We start from the raw sequence: 26,839 nt of genomic DNA, 5'->3' as shown, positions 1-26,839 counted from the left end.
AGCGTAGGACACTCAGCTGATGTCGGAGAATTACTTGGTGTTTTGAGGAGAAATCCTGTCCATGGAACTGGTGTCAGAATCGTACCATCACACCTCTCTCAGACTCAGCATCTTAGAAGTCTTGGATTATTCCCCAACTGGACCATGCATTCCCATCATGACACCTCTGTTCTCTGTCCCTGCTACCTGAGAAGCCCATCTCTGCTTATCTAGAGAGTATGAACTCTCTCAAGACTACCTCGAACGTCCCCATCCTCCAAGATTTTCCTCAACAACTTTATGGGACAGGCCTTCTTAGCTTCATGGGACAGGAGCCAGGCTGGGGGATGGGAATGAATCTCTTTAAGATCCCACAGCCTGGAGGCATCAGTGTTGGCATCCAATCCTGGCTGCACAACACCAGCCTCCCCGCTTGGAGCCCCTACCTCTCCGGCCTCCATATTACCACACACAAGAGGGCTCACTGAGTTGCATCAATTGAATGCGCACTTGCTGAGTAAAGGGAAAAACCAGGCAATAGAAGTACAGCTCTGCCCCATAATGTCTTCCATTCGTACTACAGGGTTGTAAGCCAACTTAAACACTAGCCCCATGGAATGGTTATTGCTTTTGTCCCCTCAAATAGGCATGTCCCAGGCATGGGAGCTGGAGGGAGGACTGTGCTCACTGCAGCCAGGGACGTAAAGAGGTGGAGTAGGCAAGTGTCACAGTGGAAAATATCACGTCTGCACTTCCTGAAACATCCAGGGCATTTCGGGTGGTGGCAAATCAGCAAATCGGAGGGCAGCCTTTTCTCTTTTCTCCCTTACACAATTGGCAGGAAATTTTCTCCAAATGGCTATTCAAATGCTCAGCCCCATGATGGTTAATTTTCCTGGTTTATTATTATATTCACTTTCAGAAAATGACAGGAGATATTCAAGATACGTCATTTTTTTTTTTTTTTTTTCAGAGTGAAAAGCATTTAGGTTTTTATTTTTGGTACAAAGTAGCGGAAATCCACATTCCCATGTCAATTAAACACAAGAGATTCAGAAACCACCACCTCTGGTGATCTGATGTGGAACAAAGAAAGTCAGTGTGGTTTTAAGGGACAAAAGGAGAGGCATTTCTGTGAGCTGGGGTAGTATTCAATTTTGGGACAGTCCAGAGCAACCTCGTGATGTTATTAAGGGCTCAGGACTATACCGGTGGTTAACACCATTGGCACTGGGCAATTCTGCCTGTGATAAAAAAAATAAATAAAAAACACAGAGCCAAAGATGATTATGTCATTGCTCATTCTGAGTGGGAATTCAGCTTTGAATTCCGTGGTGAGACTAATCACGCAGAAACCACACTTCTGTGTGGGTGGCCCTGATGGATTATCTTTCCCACCCCCGAATTAATGCAATATTTTATTAAAATGCTTTGATGGCATATATTGGGGATCTCCAAAGCTTTTAAGCATCTGCATTTGCCAACTGCCGTGTTACCTCTGGAGTCAAATATTTTCTTCCCTTAATACCCAGACACACGAGCTCTGCAATTAAAACTGGAAGCATTTAACGGAGTTCCATGATGGTAATATTTAATCTGCAGTTTAAACAATAACAGAAAGACTTAATTTCAACTACTAAACATCCAGCAAAAACCCCTATCAGCTTGCCCTTCCGAAAATGTGTTGAGGATGTATAGTCAAGAAGAGAACAAAACAAAAATGCCTCACCACTCAGCAGTCACTGTAAATATTTAAAAAAATATATCTTAAAGAAAGAACATCAAAAGGAACACCCCATAGCCATGTCCTCTTGGTCAAATGACTAAAATGTTTTGTTTTGGTAGAAGCAACAGACTCGCATGATTTGGGGAAGAAACAGCCTCATCAAAGAGCTGCTCAACGGGAAACAGATGAATCCTAACATTATTCTCTTAATCATTCATCGGCCACGTAAGCCCCGCCCCAAAATTGAACTGCCACATTTTAGGATTCAAGAGAATAAAGTTAACCAATGTTACATCGGTTCTCTATTACAGGCTTCGGTTGTGATGACTGGTCTACCTCTTCCATCCTTTAAACATATTCGGATGGAGAGGACAATTTCCTAATCGGAAAGGTGGTTAGACCTCAGCCTTGGCCTGGGCCAACCGCAGCTGGCAAAGTGCTGACATGGGGACCAGTGTGAGCCCGAGGTCCTTGAGTTTACTGCTTTTTCTTTTGTATGAGATTGAAGCAGCATAGCTCTTATTAATTTTTCCATTTTCTGGTTCTTCTGGTTCCCAGTACAAAAGTATGTGTTTATCAGCAGCCTTTCTCCCAAACGAAGATTTCCTTTCAACCTTATCTAACATGGGATTCTCATATGACCAATTCTTGTCTTTTAATAAATATTTACTTAGGTATCTGAAAGGACCGGAGATTGCACTTCTGTACAAAGTACTCCCACCCCCTTCTCTGCCCCCCAACTGCCACAGCTGCATGGGAAGTATTTATAAAAGGGATGCAATTTTTTCCCTATCTAGAAGCTCTCCTATAAATCTGTCATCCATTCTAGGCGTTTTGCCCACAGCAGCACCGAGATTGGATTTAATTTTCAATCACAGTTCTGTGCGGGTCCGATCCACGGCTCAGCATAGACCTGCCACACTGTGCATTATATTCTACATCCACGGCCTCTGTAACTGCATCGGCCCTGGGTCCCTCACCCACAGAAGGGAGGTGTGGCAAGCAGAATCTCAGATCCCCCCCAGGCCCGGGGACACAGACTCTGGAAAAGAATCTGCAGGCGACTCTTAAGCACATGATAGTCTGACCACAAGCTGTACAAAGGCCGCTACACAAGGGCCACAGCTATCCTTCACACACAGGCCTCCCCCCCCCCCCGCCCCCCGCCCCCCGCCACCCTTCATAGACAATAGGCCTCAAACCCAAACAAGGCGTGAACAAGGAGTGCAGCCAAGAAACAACAGTGTCATAAAATTCATAAGAAGAATTTGGTAATTAAAAATTAACTCATTTTAAGATTTAAAGAAAAAAGAAAACAGAAACAATAGTGCCATAAACAACCTTACTCCGAAATCTCTAAGTCACGCTTGTAGAAGCCAGCCAACCCTTTGAAACCATCTTTCATGAGGACAAGTCTGAACCAGAAAGCCACAGGGGAGGAAGGACTACTTATGAATTTCTGTGTTGGCCAGACCATGTGTCAGGAAGTGACCTAGGAGTCAGAGCGGGGACGTGTTCAGGAAGGGTGTCAGAGTGGTTCAGACGCCAAGAGAAAGAACATTCGTGAGTGGAGAGGGCATTCCGTGCCTCCCCCTCCTGGAGACCAGCCCTCGCTGTGAGCACACTTACTTCCAGGCATCGACTGACTTGTAGGTCAACTGAGCAGCCTGTTTGAAGTGATGATTTGGGGAGAACTTTTGAGGTGATGATTGTACACTAGCATGTTTCGATTGGTGGGAGGGTTCTCCTGTGATGGAACTGTCATGCTAAGACAGCTTGATAGCATGAGATCACCCGCACTGCGACACCTGTGGCCTTTTTCATATCCACTAGCTCATTGGACATCCACTACATCTTTCTGGTGGACTGCCACCCTCATTGACAGTTGAGGAAATTATGTCATCCATCTTGAGAAACGCACTGAAAGTTATCAACCGGCAGAACTGAGATCTGAACCCAAATATCGCGACTTCGGTGCAACCTTCTCACCATCCCATGAAAAATTCCACTTCCTGGAGAACACGGTTATTTAACCTGATTTGTAACCAATATCATATAAATGTACACACATCTGTCATCATAAGCACCCTGCTTTGCGTACATTGTCTCGGGGACAGATTCAGAAAGTGATGAATGCAATGGTATTTTTTTTCTTCCTATGAGGAAACCAAAGTTAAGAGCCTTTAGCCATAGTCCAAGGTTACAGCACTTCTGGATGGCAGAGCAAAGCTGGAAAGCCCACTTGTACAACTGTGAGCTGCTCCCTTATGGAGGCCAGGCCTTATTTATGGCTTCCATTCTGACAGCCCTGTCTGTCAAACACCCATTTCCTTTTGACTCCTTCTCCAGACGATGGGCATAGATAAGATAGCTACACGACCTGTCAGTAGGTTTCCCCAATTTGGAGTAAAACTTAAGATAGTTTAGGTGCCTTTGGGGTTTTGAGTTATTTGATGTATTTATTTAATCTCACCTGAGAATATTTTTTCCATCAATTTTTAGAGAAAGTGGAAGGAAAGGAGGAGGGAGGGAGGGAGAGAGATAGAGAGCTCGACTGATTGCCTCTGCTACACTTCCTGACCAGGTGCGGAATGAATTTGCAACTCAGGTATGTGCCCTTGACAGGGAATCGAACCTGTGACCCTTCCGTTTGTAGGCTGATGCTCTAACCATTGAGAACACTGGCCGGGGCTGGTCTTGAGTTATTCAAATGGTTGATTCTGCATGCTTAGCACCCCACATATCCCTTTGTTTTATTTTAATTAATTAATTAACTAATTAATTATTTTACTTAATTTATTTTTGTCTTTTTTTCCAAATATCCCTTTGCATCCGGGGTGTAGGGACTAGACAACCTCAGTGGAAACAAAGGCCTGTATGGTGCCGCCACGTTTCCCAACTCGGGGAAATATTTCTTAAGACATCATCTTATCCCAGAGCAACGCTGCCCCACAAATCTAGTTTTCATTTCAACCTGCAGAAAAACTGGGCCAGTCCTCTTATTTTTAGCTGCACTATCCATCTTGACAATCTCTTACTGTCTTAAAATCCAGCCTCCATGTCTGAACGTGGGTTTATTTTTCTTTTGGAGTTCCCTGGACACGGACTGTAAATGGAGCGTGCTTTCCCCACTTAGGACAACAAAGGGTCCCCGGAGGGGATGCACACTTGCTCAGCATCACTGCGAGCAGATCCCTCATCGCCAGTGACATTTTCCTGAAGTATCGCTTGCCCGGCATAAGACCCAGAGCTCAGAAAAAAATCCCTTTTCATTGAAGATAAATTTCCCCTGGACTTTTAAACATCATAGATCAAACAACTCCATTCTACCAATGGCATCAGATCAGGAATCAAGATAAAAGTCAGGCAGACTCCCCCCCCCCCCCCCCCCCCCCCCCCCACTTCCGGGCACCTCAAAACAGATGAACGGCCTCTTCTTCGGGTTTACTCCTGGGACCTGTGCTCCTGGCCCCGTTCTATTTCTGGCTACACCAGGAGTCCTGCTCTGCCTGGGCACTGGGGGCCTAAGCAGTCCTGAGGGGAGCAGTCCTCTAAAGGTCACATCAGCCGAGACCCGTTTAGCTCATTGGATGTAGGGTCGACCTGTGGACTGAAAGGTCCTGGGTTCAATTCTGGTCAAGGGCATATACCTTGGTTGTGGGCACATCCCTAGTAGGGGGAGTGCAGAAGGCAGCTGATCCATATTTCTAACTCTCTATCCCTCTCTCTTCCTCTCTGTAAAAAATCAATAAAATATATTTAAAAAACAAAAAATAAAGGTCACATCAGAGCCCAAGTTTATTTATTAGAGAAGGAATTCTGAATGCAGGCCGCGGTGAGGTTATATTTACACATACAAATCGAAGTCCTTGTTTTGAGGAAACACGTACTGAAGAATTTAGGTGTAGAGGGCCAATGTGTCTGCAAGTTACTTTCAACACCAGGAATTTCATGTAATATTTTCAGGACTTCGCTTTACGTCTAGGATTGTTTTAAAATAAAAAGTTCATGCCCTGGCTGGTTTGGCTCGGTGGATAGAGTGTCAGCCTGAAGATCAAAGGATCCCGGGTTCGATTCGGCCCAGGCCCTGGTTGAGGCTCCTGCAGGAGGCAACCAATGGATGAATGGACGTGTTTCTCTCACATCGATGTTTCTCTCTTTCTCTCTCACTCTCCCTAAAAAACCAAAACCAAACCAAACCAAACCAAACCAAACCAAACCAAACCAAAACAACCCAATGGAAAAGTATCATCGGGTGAGGATTAACAAAAAACACACCAAGAAAAGAAAAGTTCAGTCCAGTGGAGCTCAAATGGTAGCACGAGCTTTAACCTGTACTTATCAGGATTTTTCCTCTCATCAGCCCATACAGTGAACACGCATATATAATCACTAACATAAGCAGATATAAACTATGCATCCTATGCAAAATAAAAAAAGAAAAAAAAGAAAAGAAAAAGAAAAATGAATGTGATTTTTATGCCTCCTGACTCTTCCACATAAGGCAGTTCTTTCATGTGGTTTTCAACCCAGGAAACAGTGGTCTCTTCATAGGCTGGAGGAAAAACCGGCTGGACATGTGTGCTTTCATGGCTGAGCTCAAGGAGTTTCAAACTAATCAGGCTCATGTGGCACTCCCTCTGCAAACACGTCTCCAAGAGCCGAGCCCTGCGGCGTAAGCCAGGGCTTCTGTGCATTGCGCTTTTAACGCAAACCTAACAGTTGGCACTAATTGCAAGAGGAACATAAATTCTGTGCAAGAGAGGTAGAAAACAAAAAAATAGCAATGATTCACCTGCAATTCCACTACCAGAGAAAACGGAGAGCCACTTTGAAAAACAGACTTATCCTCTAGAGAACTGATTAGTTCATCTCTTCCCATCATCGCTTTACGGCCTAAGGTTTATGACTGCAGTCACTGAGAGCAAACGCAGTGAAGTGACTAAGCACGCAGAGGCCCCGGGACTGCAAGGATCAGGTCTGAGGACACGGAGATGCAACGGTGAGGATGGCTTTTTCTCCCATTTCATTCCCCAGCACACATTTTTCCATTTTCTGGTGGGTTGTTCTGCACAGTGGGTATAGTTTTTTGTTTGTCTGTTTTTACTTCTAAATAAGTTCTCAGATACAGAGTAAATGGGAAAACAAAATAAAATCTGAGGTTTGCACTACCTGGGTTAACATCACATTTCATTTTTCAAAAACCGCGGATGCTTTTAGTGAGCACAAGAAAGCAAGAGGAGGGAGATGATTGCTTTTTAAAATTATTTTTAATCCTTATCTGAGGATGTATTTTTATTGATTTTTAGAGAGAGAGAGAGAGAGAATATAATTTGGTTGCCTCTTATATGCAGCAATCAAACTTGCAACCTTTTGGTGGATGGGATGACCCTCCAACTAACAGAGCCACCCAACCTGGTCTAGGAAGATTAATTTTGAAAAATACGTGTGCTGACCACCAGGGGGCGGAATGGAACGAAGGAAGGCCCTGATTGGCCCTGATCACCGGCCAGGCCTAGGGACCCTATCCGTGCACTAATTTTGTGCACTGGGCCTCTAGTATTTTAATAAAGGCTAGGTTGTTCGGGGGGGCCTTTATATAATCTGAGCCCATCCTGTTCTGCAGCCTTCGCTGCTGGTGTTGGGGTGTCTGGGCATCAATCCATAATGTCTCCTTTCTCACTCGAGTTCTGCTCCAATCAAGAGAGAGCAGGTAGAGATGAAAGCATCACCTTTATTTCTGATAAAGGCCAGGCCCTTACTAGGCCTCGTGATGCTTTCTTTGGGGAGTGAGTCATGGCTTGTAGCTGCCTGTAGACTGGATTTCAGCTTCCCGGTGTACCCTCAGTTGCACAGGAAGAGGGAGGGATTCTGAGAGGTGCCTCTAACAGCTTGGTCCTGTCCAACCTGCACACTGTACGTGCCGGTCCTTTTGATCAGCACCCTTTCCCAAATGTGCGAGAGTCTGTCTTACCTGGGGAACAGATATCCTGGGGCGGACGCAAGAAAACCAAAGGAATGGGAAACAGTGCCTCTCCCAAAGCCAGCAATCCTTCTCTGCTGTGAAGAAGGTGGATTCACCTGGTAAATGCTTAATTGATGGGGTTTATCTTTAGAAGGATGTATTGCTTAGCAAAGCCTGTTAGCTGATGGTAGGAAGTGAGATGGTCAACTTTCATACTTAGTTAATCTCACTCCAAGAGCCTAAAGATTTAGGCAGATAATTACAATAAGGGGACCAGGTAAGTATGAATAAGATCAGGACAAGTATAAACATATACATATATACATGCCACAAGGGAGGGCTTGCCTGTGCTTGTAGCCATCACAGTATGTTTGTGTACATGCTAGCTCACTGGAAATGCTCATTCCTGCAGATTAAAAAACACACACCAGCCCTCTCTGCTCTTCTGCACACTGGCCTGTGAGTGTTTACTTGAACACAAAACTTGCTCTGCAGTGCACAGTTCTGCAAGAGCGATGGTCCCTTCTCCTCTGCATTGGCTGATTTATGTTATCACTTAACCATGTGGGGAAATTGAGCCTCGTGACAGAAAGTGCTTGGCATCCGAGGCTCGGAGATGGATGGAGAGTGTCTGCCTTCGGAGAAGCATTAACAGTGCAGGAGGGGGAGGCTGGAAGGACGGACTTTAAGGGAAATCATCTGGAGCCAAGAAAAACAAAACCATTTTCTCCTTAATTAATGAGCTCACTCATTCATTCAACGGCTCAGAAATCCAACCATCTCCCTTCTCCCAGGCCACTGCAATAAATAACGAAGGCAATTCCTTTTTACTCAGAGCTCATGGCCCAGAGGAAAGATGGGCATAAAATAATTCCTATAAAGTGTTAAGGTAAACAGTATGACCAGAGCGAGGATTGGGCCGGGGATAGTGATATTACAGATTTGCTGAGGAAGAGACACCACCGCTGTAGGAGATGTAAATGCACCTGCCAATGCACAGAGGATAAATTTGCCGAGAGCTGGGACTCTGCTGGCTGTGGGGCACAAGGGAAGCAGCCTAACAGAAGCCAGAACTTGAAGTTTATGGGATATGGAGGGCAGAGGAATATGTGACCCGAACTGGGCGTATGCAATTAGCAAAAATCCAGACTTCGGGAATTCTATGGGTTGAGTGGCCAGCAGGGATGGAGGAGGATCTGGGGATTATAAAATACTTAAGCGGCAGGTCAATGTTAAAGAAAGGGGAAGGGACCCTAACTGGGTTGGCTCAGTGGATAGAGCATAGACCTGAGGACTGAAAGGTCCCAGGTTCGATTCCGGTCAAGGGCATGTACCTTGGTTGCCGGCACATCCCCAGTAGGAGGTGTGCAAGAGGCAGTTGATCAATGTTTCTCTCTCATTGATGCCTCTAGCTCTCTGTTCCTCTCCCTTCCTCTCTGTGAAAGAATCAATAAAATATATTTTTAAAAAGGGGGAAAGGGGATGGTGGGTATAAATGGATGCTAGAGTGATAAAGCCAAAAGACATTCAAGGATGAGATACAAGAAGAAAAAACAGTGGGACTTTGATGGTGATGGTGAAGCAGGGCAGAGGTGTGATCGGGTGGATGATAATGTTTTTATTCTCAGCCTGAGTTTTGTCTGTCAGAAGAGCAGATATAGGAAAGAAGCACAAGTTTTACGTAAGACACGCTGAATTTGCAGTATTCCAACACATCATAGTGGCAATGTCTTGGGATGTGGAAAATATGGGCCGGGAGAGCTCACGTCAATGCTGAAACAGCCCAGAGGGAGGCACTGGAATGAAAAGAGGAGTCTTCCAGGATTCAGAAGCATTTTGAAGGGTTTTTGGGAAAAGGCTCACATTAGATTCCTCCTAGGGGATTTCTTTTGTATATTGAATTCTGCTAGAGAATGAATGGTTCCACCCACAACACAGTGCCGTGTCTTTGATGAAAATTCCTTAGAGTCCAACAGCAGTGGTTAGCAATAACATCAGATTGGTGGTTACTGTTCATATCCAAACAAAGCATTATGGGTCTTTTTTTCCTTTCTTTCTTAAACCATTTCAATGTTAGCACCCATGAAGTAATTTTTAAAAAAAGCAATCTTATATATATTTTTTTCTTAAATTCTGCAAAGAACAAAGGAGAAAACTGTGTAGGAGATGAAAAATAAAGCAGACCCAACCTTTTGCCTCTTTAACCTTGGATTCGCCTTCTTTTCAGACACTGGTGAAGTGGAATGGGGTGGTGTCCCCGGGGCCAGCACCACGTTAAGTTGCCTCGTGAACTCTGGATCCTGGTGCCAGAAGGTGTGTTTCATGGACCATGGGGAGAAACCCCCCCAGATGGTCACCTCCTCACAAGAATGGATAACCCATCCATCCCACTGCTCCAGGCAATCAATCCCTGTCCATGATGCTCTGCTTCTGGCTTCATAGGGGAGAGCTCATCCCTGTCTTTCTTTCTAACCACTTCCCACTCTCAGCACTAGGCCTCATCCCAGCCCCTGATGCTTCTCCAGTTGAAAATTTACAAGAAATTTTGGTAATTTCTTTTCTTTAAAAACGTTGCTTTAAAATCTTATTTTCATTTCACCACAGCTAGCCTTTTTTTTTTTCCTACCTCGTTCCGAAAGTCTCAACTGAGAACTAAAAAGCTAAAGCAAAAACAGATCCAGATTTATCTAAATTACGACACACTATATAATTATCCATTTTGACCTCTTAGATTTCTACTCTTTACTTTTTACATAATGAGAGTAAAAATATAAGCACATTTCTTGAAATATGTAGTATTAAAACAGGATATCTTCAATAAGATGTAATTAATTCACCTCAAAATTTTAGAGTCCTCTCGCTAATTACCATAGTGGCTCCAGTAGCCTTCTTTAAAAAAAAAAAAGTGATGTAAGCAATTCGAATATACTTTATGCTCCACAACAAATTAAAAAATGATTCCCATTACGGTGCATTTATATATGTCTTTTCATCTTCCTAGTGCAGTAAACATTAATTAACCCCGGCAAATTAAAACAGCCACAGTTTACAAATTTACTCATTAATCAGCCTCAAGCAAATGCAAAGCATTTAAAGCCTTTCGCAATTTGTACCAATTAAATATGGAAATTATTCTTTTTTAAACAAAGAGATCATCAATTCAAGCAAGAAGAACCTGACTGAAATTTGATAATGTTTCAGGAAGAAACTTGGTCCATTTTTCAAATTCATTCAAGTCAAGGGAAAGGAACAATTAAACTGCCTGATATGGGTTGAATTATGTTCCCCAAAAATGTATGTTGAAATCCTAATTCCAGATACCTGTGAGTGGGGCCTCATTTGGAAATAGGCTCTTTGCTGATGAAATCAAGTAAAGATGAGATCATTTATAATAATAAAAGTAAAGGTGAGATCATCTATAATAATAATAATAATAATGATATGCTAATTAGACTGGACATCCTTCTGGTCATCATTCCGGATGTCCTTCCTGACAAAGCCAGGGCTGAAGGGAAGCCAGCCCAGGTCCCGGGTGCCTGTGGGCTCCCAAGGAAAGCCAGCCTGGGTCTTGGGTGCCTGCTGGTGGCCAGAGGAGGGAAGCAGCCAGGGTATCAGGGGCCAGAGGAAAGCTGGTGCAAGCAGCTGGGGGGAAGGAAGGTCTATTCTTGCACAAATTTTCATGCATCGGGCCTCAAGTACTAGAATAAGATTGGCCCTCAATCCAACATGGAGTAGGGTGGACCCTACTGGAATAAGGTAGGCTCTTGATCATACTGGAGAAGACACACAGAGACAGAGACAAAAGGAGAATATTAACTTGAAGATGGAGGCAGAGGTGGGAGTGATGTCTCTACAAGCCAAAGGAATGCCAGGGGCTGTAGGCAGCACCAGAAACAAAGGAAAGGAATGGAACAGATGCTCCGCAGAGCCTTCGGAGGGAGCACAACCCTGCGGACCCCCTGATTTTGAACTTCCGGCCTCTAGAAGGAAGAGAGAATCAACTGTTGCTTCAGGCAGACCCAATTTGTAGTAGTTTGTTATAGCCACCGAGGAAACGAACACACTGCCCATAAGTGAATATCAACCATTTGCTGATAAGATAACCATTTCTCACTCTGATAACTGGCATTGGGGTCAAGTGTGGTTTCTTGGTGAGCTCTGCATTCAAGGCTGGGATAGGTAGACAGGGGGAGAGGAATGATGGAACTCTATAATCTAAAAGGTTAATTTAGCACCAGCAGTGCAGAGATGTTCACCCTCCCAGCACCAGACAGTGTTTCAGTGGAGACTAAATGTTGCTCTGTTCGGTTCTCAGCTCCTCTCTCCCTACACTCTTCAACAGGGCACACTATCCACCTGCCTTTCTTGGCCATCAGCGGCAAGCATGGCTTATCCTGATAAGACCATGGGAATTTTGGACACCAGTGTCAAGTCTTAAGTTCAGCAGGGAAGTAGAAGGTCTTTAGTTTCAAAGACCTTGAAAGCACAGAGGCTACGTCACATCCTCTCTAAGATACCAGAAGCTGAGCTGTCCCTGGCAGCAAAATGTATGCCCACTGCCTGGCTGGTGGAAGGTGTTACTAACTCCAGGGCGATGACATTGCAATGCTGAATGCCAGAACCGAGTCTGCTGTCATTCCTACGCTCAGCAGCTAAGCTGCGTGAAGTTGGGGCACTTGGAATCAGCACATCAATTTCACTTTAGGGGTCATTTTTGACAAGCTGACCTTAACAAAAAAATTCTCCAGGAGCCTAAACGAGTTTTCAAACACTTTCAAATCTCTTCAATTTAAATATATGCTTTATATAAAAATAAATAAATATATAAATAAATAAATAAATAAATAAATAAATATATGCTTTATATGCCAAAGAGGTCAGACATTTGAAGTTCCTACAGGCAGGGTGAAGACTGCTAAAGTGAAACTTGGTCTCAATGACTGAGGGTGCAGAAGCAGGACAAATATCTTTCATGGCCCCTCTGACATTCTGGTGATAAAGATCCCATCCATGTACATTAAATAGATGATGACTAATGACTACTGCTGAGGGGATATACTGGGTCAAATCCAGAAGCATGATGTAGCCAACTGTTTATAAACTGACTTGTGTTACCCCAAAGCCTTCCGGCCAATGTGACTACATACTCAAGATATAGGACCTTTTGAGAGGTTAAGTTATATAAAGTCACAAGCATGGGCCCTAATCCACTAGGACTGGAAAACAAAGTGACAACAGAGATCTCTCTCACTCTGCACAGAGAAATGGCCATGTGAGAACACAGCAGAAGGCAGCCATCAGCAAGCCAAGGAGAGAGGCCTCAGGAGAAACCAAACCTGCAAAGACATTGATCTTGAACGTCCAGCCTCCAGAACTGTGAGAGAAAAATTTTTTTCTGTTGCTTCAGTCACTCAATCTGTGGTATTTTGTAATAGCAGCCCACGCTAAGACACCTACCTAGTCCTACCCAGATAAAAGGAAGATCAAAGGTCAGAACAGCATTTCCTAAGGGGTTTTTGTTTCATTCTTCTTCTGTGTTTTTTTTTTGAAAAGGTGATAGCTGAAGATGAGAGAAGCTTTGTAAATTACTAATCAGTTGGCAGGGCTGTGCAGGGAATTTCATGTCCTACCCCTTTCCTAGAAATGACCAGGAAGGGATCTATTTCAGATGTGGCCCAGTTGGAGGTTTGAAAGTGTACTTGACCTTTGAGGATTTTCACTTCCTTTCTTTTGTATGGCCATTGCCAAGAACATTCTCAAGGGCTCTCCTTTGCTCCCTTCCTTTGCTGCAGGCAGAGGGAAAACTCCAAATGACAGTTTCCCCCTGCGTCTGGGACATTTCCAGTTATGCGGTCTATTTGTTTGGGGGAAAACAGAGGAGATTATGTACGACTTCTGTGCCAAGTGACTATATAAGATATTTTAAGAAGCAGAAGAATATAATTTGCTTTCTTGAATAATCCGCAAAATATTCATACTACTGCTTAACAGAGAGAGCTGCCTCTTGGCCAGGGTCCTGGAGTTTGTACTGAGCAGGTTTTTCCCCCTGGTACTTTTCTTCTGTCAATTCTCTAAGATGACACATGTTTCCTGAGCTAACATCAGGCTCCGTGACAGTCCTCCACGATTAAGCTTTCACTATGTGTCATTCACACGGTTGACAACTCCAGGCATATTTTGTTGATTTTCCCTCTCATGCCTTATTAAAATGGCATCACTTTGGAATTGAAGTGAGCCTAAACAGATGATCTAAGTCACGTTCCAATGTTCATGATACAAAGTGAAGGATCTAAGGAGGGAGGCAAAGATTTTGGTAAACAGAGTAGTAGATTTACAATTTCTGAAACAGCAAACAAAAGGGCAAATAGGGGAAATGTTATCAAGTATGGCATTTTCTTTTTTTTTTTTAATATATATTTTATTGATTTTGTTCAGAGAGGAAGGGAGAGAGATAGAGAGCTAGAAACATCGATGATAGAGAGTCATCGATCAGCTGCCTCTTGCACACCCCCTACTGGGGATATGCCCGCAACCAAGGTACATGCCCTTGACCGGAATCGAACCCGGGACCTTTCAGTCCCCAAGCCGACGCTCTATCCATTGAGCCAAACCGGTCCTGGCGAGTATGGCATTTTCTGACTGAAGCCTGCCCTGTGCTTGTATTGTTTAGTCCTTTTAGAGAAATCGTTAATCAATGTTAATAAGCAGTTTATGCCAATCCCTTTTCATAGCTAATAATAAGCCTTAATTTGGATAAATAAAAGAGAGCTATCAATTCCGTCACACCTGAACAAATTCTCTATATGGATGAACTTCAAGGTTAATGATGCTTCACTATAATATTTTACATAATCAAAGCTTTGGAAATCAGCACCACTCGAAAGTCACATGGCTAATTTACCAGGATATACTGCTTTTCAACGAGGATTGCCATTCTTAGTTCAAGACCAATGTAAGCACAATTTAGGTGTCTAAGCATGAGTTTTAAAGCTTCTGGAGAATTACCAGGGAGATAAGGAAAATGCAGATTTCTGTAGGTCTGAGATAAGAATCCTTCCAAATTATTTGGCTTCACTTAGGGCCCCCCCACCCCCCCCCCAAAAAAAGAAATAATCAATGGCCGAGCAGCGTGACTCAGTAGTTGAGTATCGACTTCTGAACCAGGAGGTCATAGTTCGATTCCGGATGGAGGCACATGTCAGGGTTGCAGGCTTGATCCCCAGTATGGGGTGTGCAAGAGGCAGCCGATCAACTGTTCTCTCTCATCACTGATGTTTCTATTTCTCTCTGAAATCAATAATATGTGTGTGTGTGTGTGTGTGTGTGTGTGTGTGTGTGTGTGTATGTACACTAATATGTACCTAATGCATATATTTAAAAGAAACAATCAATAGCTTTCAGAACCATTTCCACGGGGAGTACATTTTTCCCCAGGAGAATTTCAGATGAGCTCTCAGATACCTTTCACGTCCTAGGACTTGCAGCAACCAAACCAAAGACATCAGCAAATGACAGAAACTCTCCTCAGACTACTGGCTGGTGACACAAAGGTGCAGAAATCACGCAGGTTAGTGAAGAAAGCTCAAGATATGGTTGGGGATCATGAGCTCATCATGCAGTCTCCCCTTCTAGTGAGTTCCCAGGGCCTAAAGCCCAGATTAACAAGGCCTTATACAAGATTAACATACAGACTCAGCCTTCCACACAGGGCTCTCTACTTTTTTTTAAGCAAAAGTATTATTTTTTTATACTCAAGTATTAGAAGACCTGCTTTGATTTCTGAAGAAGTTTGAACCCCTTGGGCCTTGACAATGTTTGCTGTGCATTCACAATCTCTGATTTTGATCAAGCTATATAGTAACTACCCAGAATCCTTACTCTGAAAACTGACGTCTGATTCCACCTGTCTGTTTCCTGAAGAGACGTTGGTAGCAGCTGAGTGGACACAGGTCCATCCTGAATGAGGGGTGAGACCCATCTCTTCATCTCACGTCAAAGAGATTGAGGGAGCAAAGCCTCTTATATATAGTTTCATACAATACTTGACTGACATATGGATGCCATCTAATGGATAGGCTTCTTGGCCCTTTTGAGGAGGGATGATGGTGCTACTACATCTGTAGACGGTCACGCCTTAATTCCTCTTATACCTGAAGCAAGAACTTTAGGTATAAGAAGGCTTCCCCCATAAGTTGGAAAAAACGCACTCAAGTGTTGAGAAAGTGGATTCTGCCAAGAGGAAGGTGAAGGAAATGAAGGAGACAGCCTGTGAGCTGCAAATACATTCTGGTAGGGCTGACGTCCCTAAAAAGATTCTCCTCATATCCACCTCCTTTTCCTATTCCTACTTGCCTTGAAATAGTTTTTATTTATTTCATTTTTTATTTCGCTCATAACAACCAACATTGTCAAGAGCAATTTGGAAACAGTTCAAGTCTGATTCTTAGCAGAAAACTGAGGGGCTATTTTTCTTAAGGTTACTATCCTCAAAACACTTAAATTTGGTTGGTTTGCTACAAGTAGTCATTATCAGTATTAAAAAAAAATTGCTATGAATGTCCAGAGCTCATTTTGACTGACATCAGGTTCCCTAATAAACAGGAGGGGAGGACAGCAGTGGTGTATTAGGAAGGCTCTTTCCTTTTTACCAGAATTCCAGAGAAACTGAGCGCTCTGGGGTGATAGGAGAGATTAAAATCTTGCAAGAAGAAAACAGATAATCTAGCATTTCCACAGATTATACTTAGACTGGAGGCTTAGACCATTTCCACCTAAGTTTCCTGAAGTGTTTCATTTAATTGTCCTATAAACTTAGGAGCACTGAACCTCAAATTGAGAGAAATATAAACAGGAGGCTGAGATAGGGAGTGGAGTCTGTTATACTTCATTTGTCTTTTCTTTATTGTTATTTCAAAGTTAGTAATTCTTATCCAAAAAAATATTGATGCTCAGGATATCAAGTGACAAGTAGAAGCCCCTCTTTCCACATATGTTCCTGTATGTCCATAGAAATATGGTGCTAAATTGAAAAGACCACATTTTAATTTATTAGGTAGAGTCAAATAGTCCCATAAAAAGGTTATACCATATACTGATCAGGAGCTTATGAAAGTTCCTTTACACTTACTCTTGTCATAACAGAGTAGGACACATTTTTAAAAGTTACCTACTTGATAATTTAAAAAATTAGTGCTTATGCTTTGATTTGTACTTTTAATGACAAGAACTTGCTCATTTTTTTTATCCATGGCTGCTCAAAAATTTTGTTTCTTTTTCAGTGAATTGGAGCTATTGTATTTTGTTTTTGTTCATTAATCCTCAACCAAGGAAATTTCCCCCCCAATCATTTCCCAGAGAGAATGAAACGGAGGGGGAGAAAAAGAGAGAGAGAAACATTGATGTTAGAGAGATATATCAATTGGTTGCCTCCTGCACGTGCCTCACCTGGGGTCGGGGACTGAGTTTGCAACTGAGGTACATGCCCTTGACAGAAATCGAACCCTTGACCCTTCAGTTCATGGGCTGATACTCTAATCACTGAGCCACAGCAATGGAGCTGTTGTATTTTATAATCAAATACAACAATTCATTTAGGTTTTCACCGTAAACATTTTTTGTGGCATACAGTTTTTATCATGTGGCTCAGAACACAACTGTAGAAGGGCGTTCAAGTCCATCTACATAGATAATCCTTTTCTTACAGGGTATATCACATCAATAAGGGTGAGCTTGGCAACTTCCCTTTAATATATTGACTCTCATTTGAGAGTAAACCCATTTTTATTCTTTCAAGGCTCAGTAATCAACAAAATGAAGACAGGTTTTTGCAAAAGAAAACTAATTTAGAATGTTAAACAGCAATCTCTCTCTCAACCTTCCCACACACCCTGCCCCAAGTCTGGAATGTGAAATTTGCTTTGCTTCTAGAGTTTCCTAACTAAAAACAGTATTAAATGCTAATAAGTATAACATATTAATTTGATATGTTCCCTTTGGTACCCCCAGCTTATGTCCCCAGAAGTCCCTTCATAACTTGGCGAAGCTTCAGAAGCTGTAGGCTCAGAGCTTTGCTTCACTCTTACAGCCCCTGCAAGAAGAGAAAACAACAGTTTGCCAAGGCCAGGCTGGCTCTAGGCGATGGTTTCTGAGAGGCAGGAAACTTGCAGCTGTCCCTTCTTTTTGTAAGAGGAGAATGTCTCTGGTCTCTACTGGCCTTAGGAGCTGCTTTATCAAGTTCAATGGCAAAGAGGAGGCTGAACACATGGTCCCTCTATTTGCTCACAAGGGCTGGACAGACTAATCTAAATGCCACCCAAGGCAAAAGACAATACGAGGAGTCATTACTTGCTGTTTCAAAGAAATACGTGAGCTTTAACCCTCGCTTTCATGAGCACATGTAAATGAATATTTATTAAAAAAAAACACACACAAAAAAAAACCCTAAGCACACTAAATAAGCTACTTTACATTCCCTGTCTTAGGTCAATGGATCTGTCAACAACCTGGTCTCGGTCCTTTGACCATCTGTCTCTCGCTCCAAGTCCAAAAAACTCTTCTGAACAGTGTTTTGATTTATACTGACTCAACATTCCTTTGGACATGCCTCATAATTTGGAGCAGGTAAACAGAATGATCACCTATTTAAGGTGAGATATTATATCCCTCTGTCTATCACTTACTGTCTAAAGTAGCCCACAGTGTATATGACAAAAGAACTGTTACCAGAGAGTAATGGGACTTACGTGGGGAATATCTTGTAATATTTATTTGAGTTGAACAGTAAGATGCAAATTAGCATTCCTTCCAAACTCTCTCACGTGGGAACATATTGCTCTCATTCCCACAATCAGTCTTTGTGGAAATACATTTCCAAATTAATCTCAATTTGAATGTCTCTATACTCAGGGGGGCAAACACTACTGTAATCTTTATTCTCTTTTTAAATATGGACCTTGCAGGCAGCTGCTTGTGAAAAACAAAATAACCAACCCTTGTTCCAGTCTAAAATCATTGGTTGTTCCCAAGACCCCACGAATATAAAACCAGGACACATCTGGTGTAGGGTTCCATGCCAGGAAGCAGTCTAGCAGCCACCACTGTGGTCTGACTTCACTCCCCAATCATTTTAGCTAGGATTCCTTTTTGGATGTTTATTCAAATTATAGGGCCATACGTCAAAGCCAGTGAGTTAATAAAAAGAACCCTAGAACCGCACTGACTCATCAGAGAAACCAGCAGAGCTGGTGTTGGAGGCACTGCCTCAGGCTTCACCCACTTTGTACAAATGTCCCCCCCCCCCCACACACACACAAATAAGAGAATGGCATGAAAACAGACTAAACTAATGTGCCACAGTTATGATTCAAAGGGAAGCTCACAAAGCATTTGCCTGAGTTTCGTCAAAAGATACATGTACCCTGATGTTCACTGCAGCAATATTAACATTAGCCATTATATAAAAACAACTCAATGTCCATCGATGGATGAATGGATAAATATGTAACACGCACACACACACACACACACACACTGGAATACTACTCAGCCATAAAAAACAAAATCTTGCCATCTGTGATAACATTGACAGACTCTGAGGGCATTATGTAAAATAAAATAAATCTAATAGAGAAAGACAACTACCATATGATCTCACTTACATATCACATCTAAAAAACAAAACAAACAGAAACCAAGCTCATAGGACAGAGAACAGCTCGGTGGCTGCCAGATGAGGAGGGGGCCAAAGGTACAAACTTTCAGCTATAAAATGTCATGGCATGTAATGTAGAGCAAGTGACTACAGTTAATGGTACTATACTATATAATAAAAGGCTAATATGCAAATCAATAGAACAGCTGAACAACCGCTGTGATGTGCACTGACCACTAGGGGGCAGAGACTCAATGCAGGAGCTGCCCCCTGGTGGTCAGTGAGATCCCACAGGGGGAGCACCACTCAACCACAAGCGAGGCTCATGGCTGGCAAGCACAGGGGAAGTAGCGGGAGCCACTTCCGCCTCCATGGCAGTGCTAAGGAACACCCTCCCATCCCCCCCCCATCCCCCTGAGTGCATGAATGTCTTACACCAGACCTCTAGTATTATATATTTGAGAATTGCTAAGAGAGTAGATCTTCAAAGTCCTCATAATAAAAAATAAAAAAAATCAATTTGCAACTATGTATAGTGATGAATGTTAACTAGATTTATTGTGGTGATCATTTCACAATGTACATAAATATGGAATCATTATGTGAAACTAATATGGTGTTACGTATAAATTATACCTTAATTCAAAAAGATAAATAAGAGATAAAACGAGTGGTTCTATTTTGGAAGAGCTAACCATCTTGCTAAAAGGGGTATAGAGATAGGCATAGAGGTAGGCTAACAAACATTGACCATACCTGTAATTCAGGTAACAATATTAGGGAAAATATGAAAAGAAGCATTGAGACTATTGTAAAACCAAAGAAGAAACACATCTTTGGTAATTTATGATATAAATGTTCTTGTTTCCAAATACTTAAATCAGCTATAAACTATAAGATCTACATACACTTAAATGTAATTTCTTATGAAAAAGAAAAAAAGCAGAATATAAGTTAATAATTTCCTCTTTACTTTTATGATTTCTTTTCTTGTTGATGCCCTTTCTCAACTAACAATTATGCATAAAGATGCATAAAATTCTCAGTAGTAATGAATGCCCTTTTGTTGGTCTGGCTAGTGTTGTAAATATTCTATTTTAAACCTAGACTACTTTGAATTCATTAAATCCCATGTCAATAGGTTTATTAGGAACAGAGAATGGAAACACTGTCCTTGAAATCAGCATGCTGTGTTTTCTCCCAAAGAGCAGAAAATCTGATCAAGTGGCCACAGTCAAATTACAATAAGAAATTATAAGCATTCGTTCATTAGCAGAAGTTTCTTGATCTCCTGCCATAGATCTCAATCCTATGGCATTCTGGATTTGTTCTGCCAGAGATTCCTCCCAACATCCGGCTTATAATAATTCATGTTTTTTAAAATTAATTTTGAATGCTGAAAGAAAAAAAAAGCACAGGGTAGGAGACAATTACGCCTTCCTGTCCCCTTTCCTTCCTCTTGCCTTTCTCATAAATTGGTCATTACAGCATTCTGTGAAAGAGTCAGCTCTAAATTGAGAGCTCTAGTATTTTTAGCCTTGAGGTAGCTGCAGAATGAAGCACTTTGATAAATAACCTCAGTGCCAACAGTAAGAGAAAATGGAATCCTTTTAACATAGATTTAAGGGAGACTACAAAGGGCAAAAAGGCCCAATCATTTTGAAATAGCAATTTGACAAAGCAAAGGTTGAGCCGAAAAAACAAGAAACCATGGGATTCTGCCTTTTTGAAGGGTTCAAAGGTGATTAAAACAGAACATGGACATTGAAGAGAAGGTATGTTTTCTTTCAAATGATTCCATCATTTGCTGAATAAAAAATGAAGTCCCAAACAATCACTTGAAATAGCAAGGGGGGGCCCTAGCTGGTTTGGCTCAGTGGATAGAGAGTTGACCTGTAGACTTGAAGAGTCTCGGGTTCAGTTCTGGTCAGGGCATGTACCTCAGTCGGAGGCTCCTTCCTGGCCCAGGCAACTGGTTGGGGAGCATGCAGGAGGCAACCAACCCATATGTCTCGCATCGATGTTTCTCTCTCTGTCTCTCCCCCTCCTACTCTCTCTAAAAAGAAATGGAAAAATACTACTGAGCATTTTAAGCATCTTTATGGACGATTGTTAGTCGAGAAAGGGTATCAACAAGAAAATAAATCATAGAAGTAAAGGGAATTGTTAACTTATTCTGCTTTTTTCTTTGTATTGAAGGATGCTTTTCAAACAATCAACCATATTGTACAGGTTTTACCTGCATTTTAGAATACTACAAAGAACTTCCAGTTACCTAGCAGCTTAAACAATTAGCATCCATCATCAATCTTATTTTATATATATTCCTACTTTGAAACTGAGTTATTTTTAAATGTTCCTTCAAATGAAGAACAACTACAGGAAACAACTAAAAAATTTGATTCAGAAAAGCCATTCTCCCCAGGGAGCTCTTGCTTCTTTAGCTTTGGCGTTAGGAGCTCAGATGGTGCACACATCTAATTAATGGAAGTTCATTGTTGCCAGCTTCTCTTTCTATTGGGAACACCCATTTACAAGTAAGGCAAGAAAGATTTTAAAAAAGATTGTCTTTCAGGATTTGGTATCTAGTATACTTATAATGACAAAAATATTAGAAAATAATATGCTGTTAATTGAACTTAACAGTTGAGCCTTTCTTTTTTGTAGAAGCAAATTCCATGATTCTAATGATCGGCATATCCTCCCTGTCACTGAGATTTGAAGTTTACTGTTGCCCTGTTCTTAGGCATTTTGCAACACTCAAGATATCTGAATCTCCATCTGTTCTGTGGACGTGTGTCTCATTAGTGGCCATGGTTTTAGTACCATCTTGCTGAATAAAAAACTCCTGATAATCTAATTAGAAGGAGTCAACCATAATTACAGGGTGAGAGTAAATTATTAGTGGTCATCAACTTTCTAGTCCTGTGCAATGGCTTATTCCTCTACAGTTTATACTATCGACAACACCTCAATGAAAGCCACACATACACGAAAATGGCTTGTTAACAGAGCTGTAAGGCAGAGAAGATTTTAGCTTCAGTTCATTAAGAATGTGAGGTTTTCTTTGATTTTTGTTTCTTCTGCAACTGGAAGATTTTCTTACATTATTTAATATAGAGTATTTTAAAGGCTTCTTATACAAGTCTATTCTACAAATATATCTAACAAGAATATTCAATTCTTCAAGAAACTTAATAGAGTAAAAGATTAATGGGAAATCCTGTCTTCCATCCATGTTGTAGACTAAAAACTTTATTGACTTTTCTCCTAAAATCTTGCTTGTCTGTGAATTCCCCCTTTTGAACAAAAGCATAGATGATATAGTTTCTTTTAAAGCATGTAATCTGAAATACACTTGATTCTGTTTGTTAACACACAGGACCCATCATCATCTGACCTACGCCAAACACCTGCCTGATGATAATACAAACCACATTTACAAGGAAATATTAAATTAGAAAAGAAAGAGTAGAATAGCTTTGGCACAAAATGTAAAAAGCAAGCCAGGAAGTGCTCTGGACCAGTGCAAGGAGGAATTCCTGTAATGGTCTACCGATCTATAATATCCTGGCTGTCCTGATTTCAGATAACCTGCATCTATTTCCAAGCCAATTAACAAAGGGCAGGATTTATTACAGAGAGATATATACTACATGCATATGGATCATTTGTGGACAGTTTATGCACCAAATCTCCAGGGTGCCATACATTTCTTTTATGTAAAGATTCACTAGCATAACTGCCATCCATGTACTTTTGTGAGGTCAAGTTAAACACATATGGGCATTTAGTGCTTTGTGAAGAATTATGTTATGCGATGCTTTATTCCTTTCTCCAGAAAAAACAGGGATGGGAGAACTTATCCATGTCATCAGGAGAACTAGGGACAGAAGAGGGAGTGGGGATACATGTAGGTTTCCTGGTTTTGATAACATATTACAGTCATGGAAGATGTTATTACTGGGGAAGTGGGTGATGTGCACACTAAACTTTGTGTTATTTTTCCAACTTCTTATGAATGTATGATTACTGCAAAATAAAAGTTTAATAAAAGATTATGGGCACATCATTTAATTAAGTTTAAACAACAATGTGGTTCAGACAATAACCATGGCTATTGTGAGCAGGGGGACAGGGGAAGACTCCCAAGAAAGTTTTGAGCTGCTGAATATAGCAATAACCTCAAGGTCAGAAGTCGCAGTTTCGTACTTTTGCTGTGCTACTTATGATTAAGTGTGACACAGGCTAGTAACTTTTTAAATCGTAAGGTTGAGCTCTTCACCTATAAAACGGGGATATAATGCAACACACAGGTTCTAATAGAGCATTAAAAGATGAAGGGTTGTCTTCATTAAACTGTAAAGTCCCAAGCACCATGGGTGATGTTTATAAGACTGACAGAATCAGAAGTCAACTGCTGACAAGTAAAATCCAATAATAAATGGTTCGTTATTGCACAGATATATCCTAAGTCAAGTTATAAGCGCCTATACTTCTGTGAGTATGGATAGTGAAGACCCCAAGCAATTGCTAAGGAGAGAGCTAGCGCCACCCCTAAGAGTCACTGTGAAAGGGAGTCTGCTCTTTTTCCTTCCACACCCGAGAACACCGGTGATTGCTGATGCAGCTGAGCTCCTCCTCCGATTTCCTCCTCAGGAGCGGAATATGGTGACGCGCATAGCATCCAGAGAACAGCTTACTTACCAACTTCATCCTGGATCTCCTCGGCCACAGCAGGGACATTGTAGAGGAGAGAGAGAGACTGGTTCATGCGCTCGTAAATCACACGGAGGTGTGTCATCACCTGCAATCAAAGGAAGACAGTTCCAGGTAAGCCATCTCTGGAAAAAGGAATAGCTAGTTTCCTTACCAAGCACCACAGACAGATACAAACTTCAAAATGCAACTGACAAAACACTGCTGAAACTTTTAACCTTAAAGGGCATCCTTATGTTCCTTCTTCTCCCATTTTTTTTTTTTTTTTTTTTTTTTGTCTCTCTAACTTTAGAGTTGCTTTAAGCATCATGTTGTATGCTTACAACCATAAAGTATAAAGTCAACAAAAAAGACTTTGTAGTTGAAACCAGTTTGGTTCATTGGATAGAGCATTGACCTGTGGACTGAAAGGTCTCAGGTTCAATTCAGGTCAAGGGCATGTACCTTAGTTGTGGGCACATCCCCAGTTGGGGGTGTGCAAGAGGCAGCTGATCGATGATTCTTTCTCATCAATGTTTCTAACTCTCTATCCCTCTCTCTTCCTATGTAAAAAAAGTCAATAAAATATATATATAAAAAAAGACTTTATACTTTATGGCTGCAAGCATCCAACTCTGATTCTTACTACCGAGGCCCCTAAATAACCTCTGATATACTAGTTTTATTTCTTTGCAAATAGATTAGAACATATTTTAATTCTATGAGATATATCATGAAACAAAATGCAGACATATTTTAAATCCTTCTATTTAAAGAAATATAGGAATTTTACTTTTCCAGAGGTAGATGCAAGTTGAGAATGGTGGAATAGAAAACATACTGATAACAGGACTTACAGGCTCACATTATACCCAATCACTGTTTCTTATTGCCTACCACAATGTAGTTGAACTGATTTTAGCAGATTTACTTTATATACCATTTGTGTACTTCATTTTAGTCATGAGATTAAAATGGTCCCTTTAAGAATCAATAGCAGTAGACACTGCAGATTTTTGTTTCTTATTACTAACTCAGAAGTTGACAAACCACATATTGCTGTAAGACAAGCCTTTAGAATTTACTCTCTAATCTATTAATCCTTAATAAACATTTTCTTATTAAACAGCTTTCTGCTATAGAAGGAGAGTTGATTTGGGAAGTTAGACTTAAGTTAGGTCCTTCTCTTTTTCCACCCAAATATACATGGGCTTATGAGGCCACATTTCTATAGCCACTGTCTTAATGGTTATCTCAGCAGTAATGTTGCACAAATAATCCCATCATAAGTAGCATGTAATAGTATAATAATCAAAAGTTATCTAGTTGCAGAAGAGCCAGAGGTGCTCTGGGAATAATGAGAATCTGATCCAAAGACCAAGAACACTGGCTGGCCAGAGGTGATCACTCACCTGGGACCGGATCTGAGCAGCTTTCTTCGGATCCACCATGCGTACGTGCTCAAAATGCTTTAGGGTATGCTGCCTGTCTTTCTGTTCCGCACGGACATACTTCTTTAGCATGTTGAACACATGACGAGGCTGTGGGGAAAAATATAAAAATTCAACTTTGAGCAAAATATTTTTTCTTCCAACGGCTTCTGGGTCGGAGGTCCCACTCATTCATCCCATGGTATGAAGGCATTGCGAGACGCCTCTCTGCCATTCTCCTTTCCAAACATTAGTCCCATTCCTTTGTTCATGGGCAATTACTTAGTCGATGGGTCGCTTTCCATTTCTAAAAGGTCATTTAATATTTGACATATATGGCGACTGACCTCCTTAATAAACATATTCTTATTAAACAGCTTTCTGCTATAGAAGGAGAGTTGATTTGGGAAGTTAGATTTAAGTTAGGTCCTTCCCTTTTCCCACCCAAATATACATGGGCTTATGAGACCACATTTCTATAGCCACTGTCTTAATGGTTATCTCAGCAGTAATGTGGCACAAATAATCCCATCATAAGTAGCATGTAATAGTATAATAATCAAAATGCGAAAAATAATAGGCAACTTAAGCACTACTTATTTGTAGGCAAGAAATAACTGATAAGCTCTGAGAGACATTAGACTTTCCAATGCGAAATGGCAGTTATTTTATTTTGAAATTTAATTAAATTCTTCCTATGCCATTGGATTCTAATTCTTTCAGCAACAATTAAATTTCTTCATAAGTGCTTCTATGACTTTCTAATTGGTTCCATTTTTATTCCAATCCTACTTGAAACATTCATCCTCATAAAAGAACAAAACCTCTTTTGTCTTAAACCATTCCACTGCTATATGCATTCTAATGTGTGATTTTATAAAACGTTTTCCAAAGATACACACATTCCTTCTTCATTAAAACAGAACTGTGGAAGCTCATGTCAGCAACAGAATTTTGGCCAGTTGGGTAAACCCAATTATTATTAAGAGTTATGGGCACCTTGAAAACCTGTTGGAAGGTACAGAATCTATTCCCACACAGGGGGTGAGGTGAGAGGTGGAGTTTTATCTTGGGGGATATGCCTCCCCTTCTCCTTTTGCTTGTTTAACTGGGGGTTACCTCCCTGACATCCCAGGTGTAAGTGGTGTTCATCCTCTGTGCTCCCATGAAATGCTACGCAGAGCCCCATGATTGCACTTAACAAAGTCTATTAAATTATTTATGTTTCTGGCTACCCTCTTCAACTGTGAGATATTTCAGGAGCAGGTTTGGTCTGCTCTGTACTTAGTAAGTTGTTTAACGTAAGAAACAAGTAAGTAAATACAATCAGAAAATAAACCTGCACTCAGCCTTACTTATTTTTATCCTATAAGAAATGTGCTTCTTCAGAA

General features: G+C 41.3%; 1 protein-coding gene across 7 annotated transcripts in view; it reads right to left on the bottom strand.

Annotated features, from left to right (window-relative positions):
• The window catches only part of LOC118724175 (amyloid beta precursor protein), a 213,970-nt gene that overhangs the window by 26,067 nt on the left and 161,064 nt on the right, over positions 1-26,839 (bottom strand). For all 7 annotated transcript variants that reach the window (XM_036447151.2, XM_036447152.2, XM_036447153.2 and 4 more), the window contains 2 exons: positions 25,431-25,559; positions 24,028-24,127 (listed from right to left, as the gene is read on the bottom strand). In XM_036447151.2, the coding sequence (XP_036303044.1) occupies positions 24,028-24,127; positions 25,431-25,559 (229 nt within the window). The remainder of the gene's footprint in view (positions 1-24,027; positions 24,128-25,430; positions 25,560-26,839) is intronic.

The sequence above is a fragment of the Pipistrellus kuhlii genome, unplaced genomic scaffold, assembly GCF_014108245.1.
Source record: "Pipistrellus kuhlii isolate mPipKuh1 unplaced genomic scaffold, mPipKuh1.p scaffold_m20_p_2, whole genome shotgun sequence".
Taxonomy (NCBI): domain Eukaryota; kingdom Metazoa; phylum Chordata; class Mammalia; order Chiroptera; family Vespertilionidae; genus Pipistrellus; species Pipistrellus kuhlii.
Note: the sequence above shows the minus strand (reverse complement) of the source record. Positions and strands in the feature narration are given on the sequence as shown.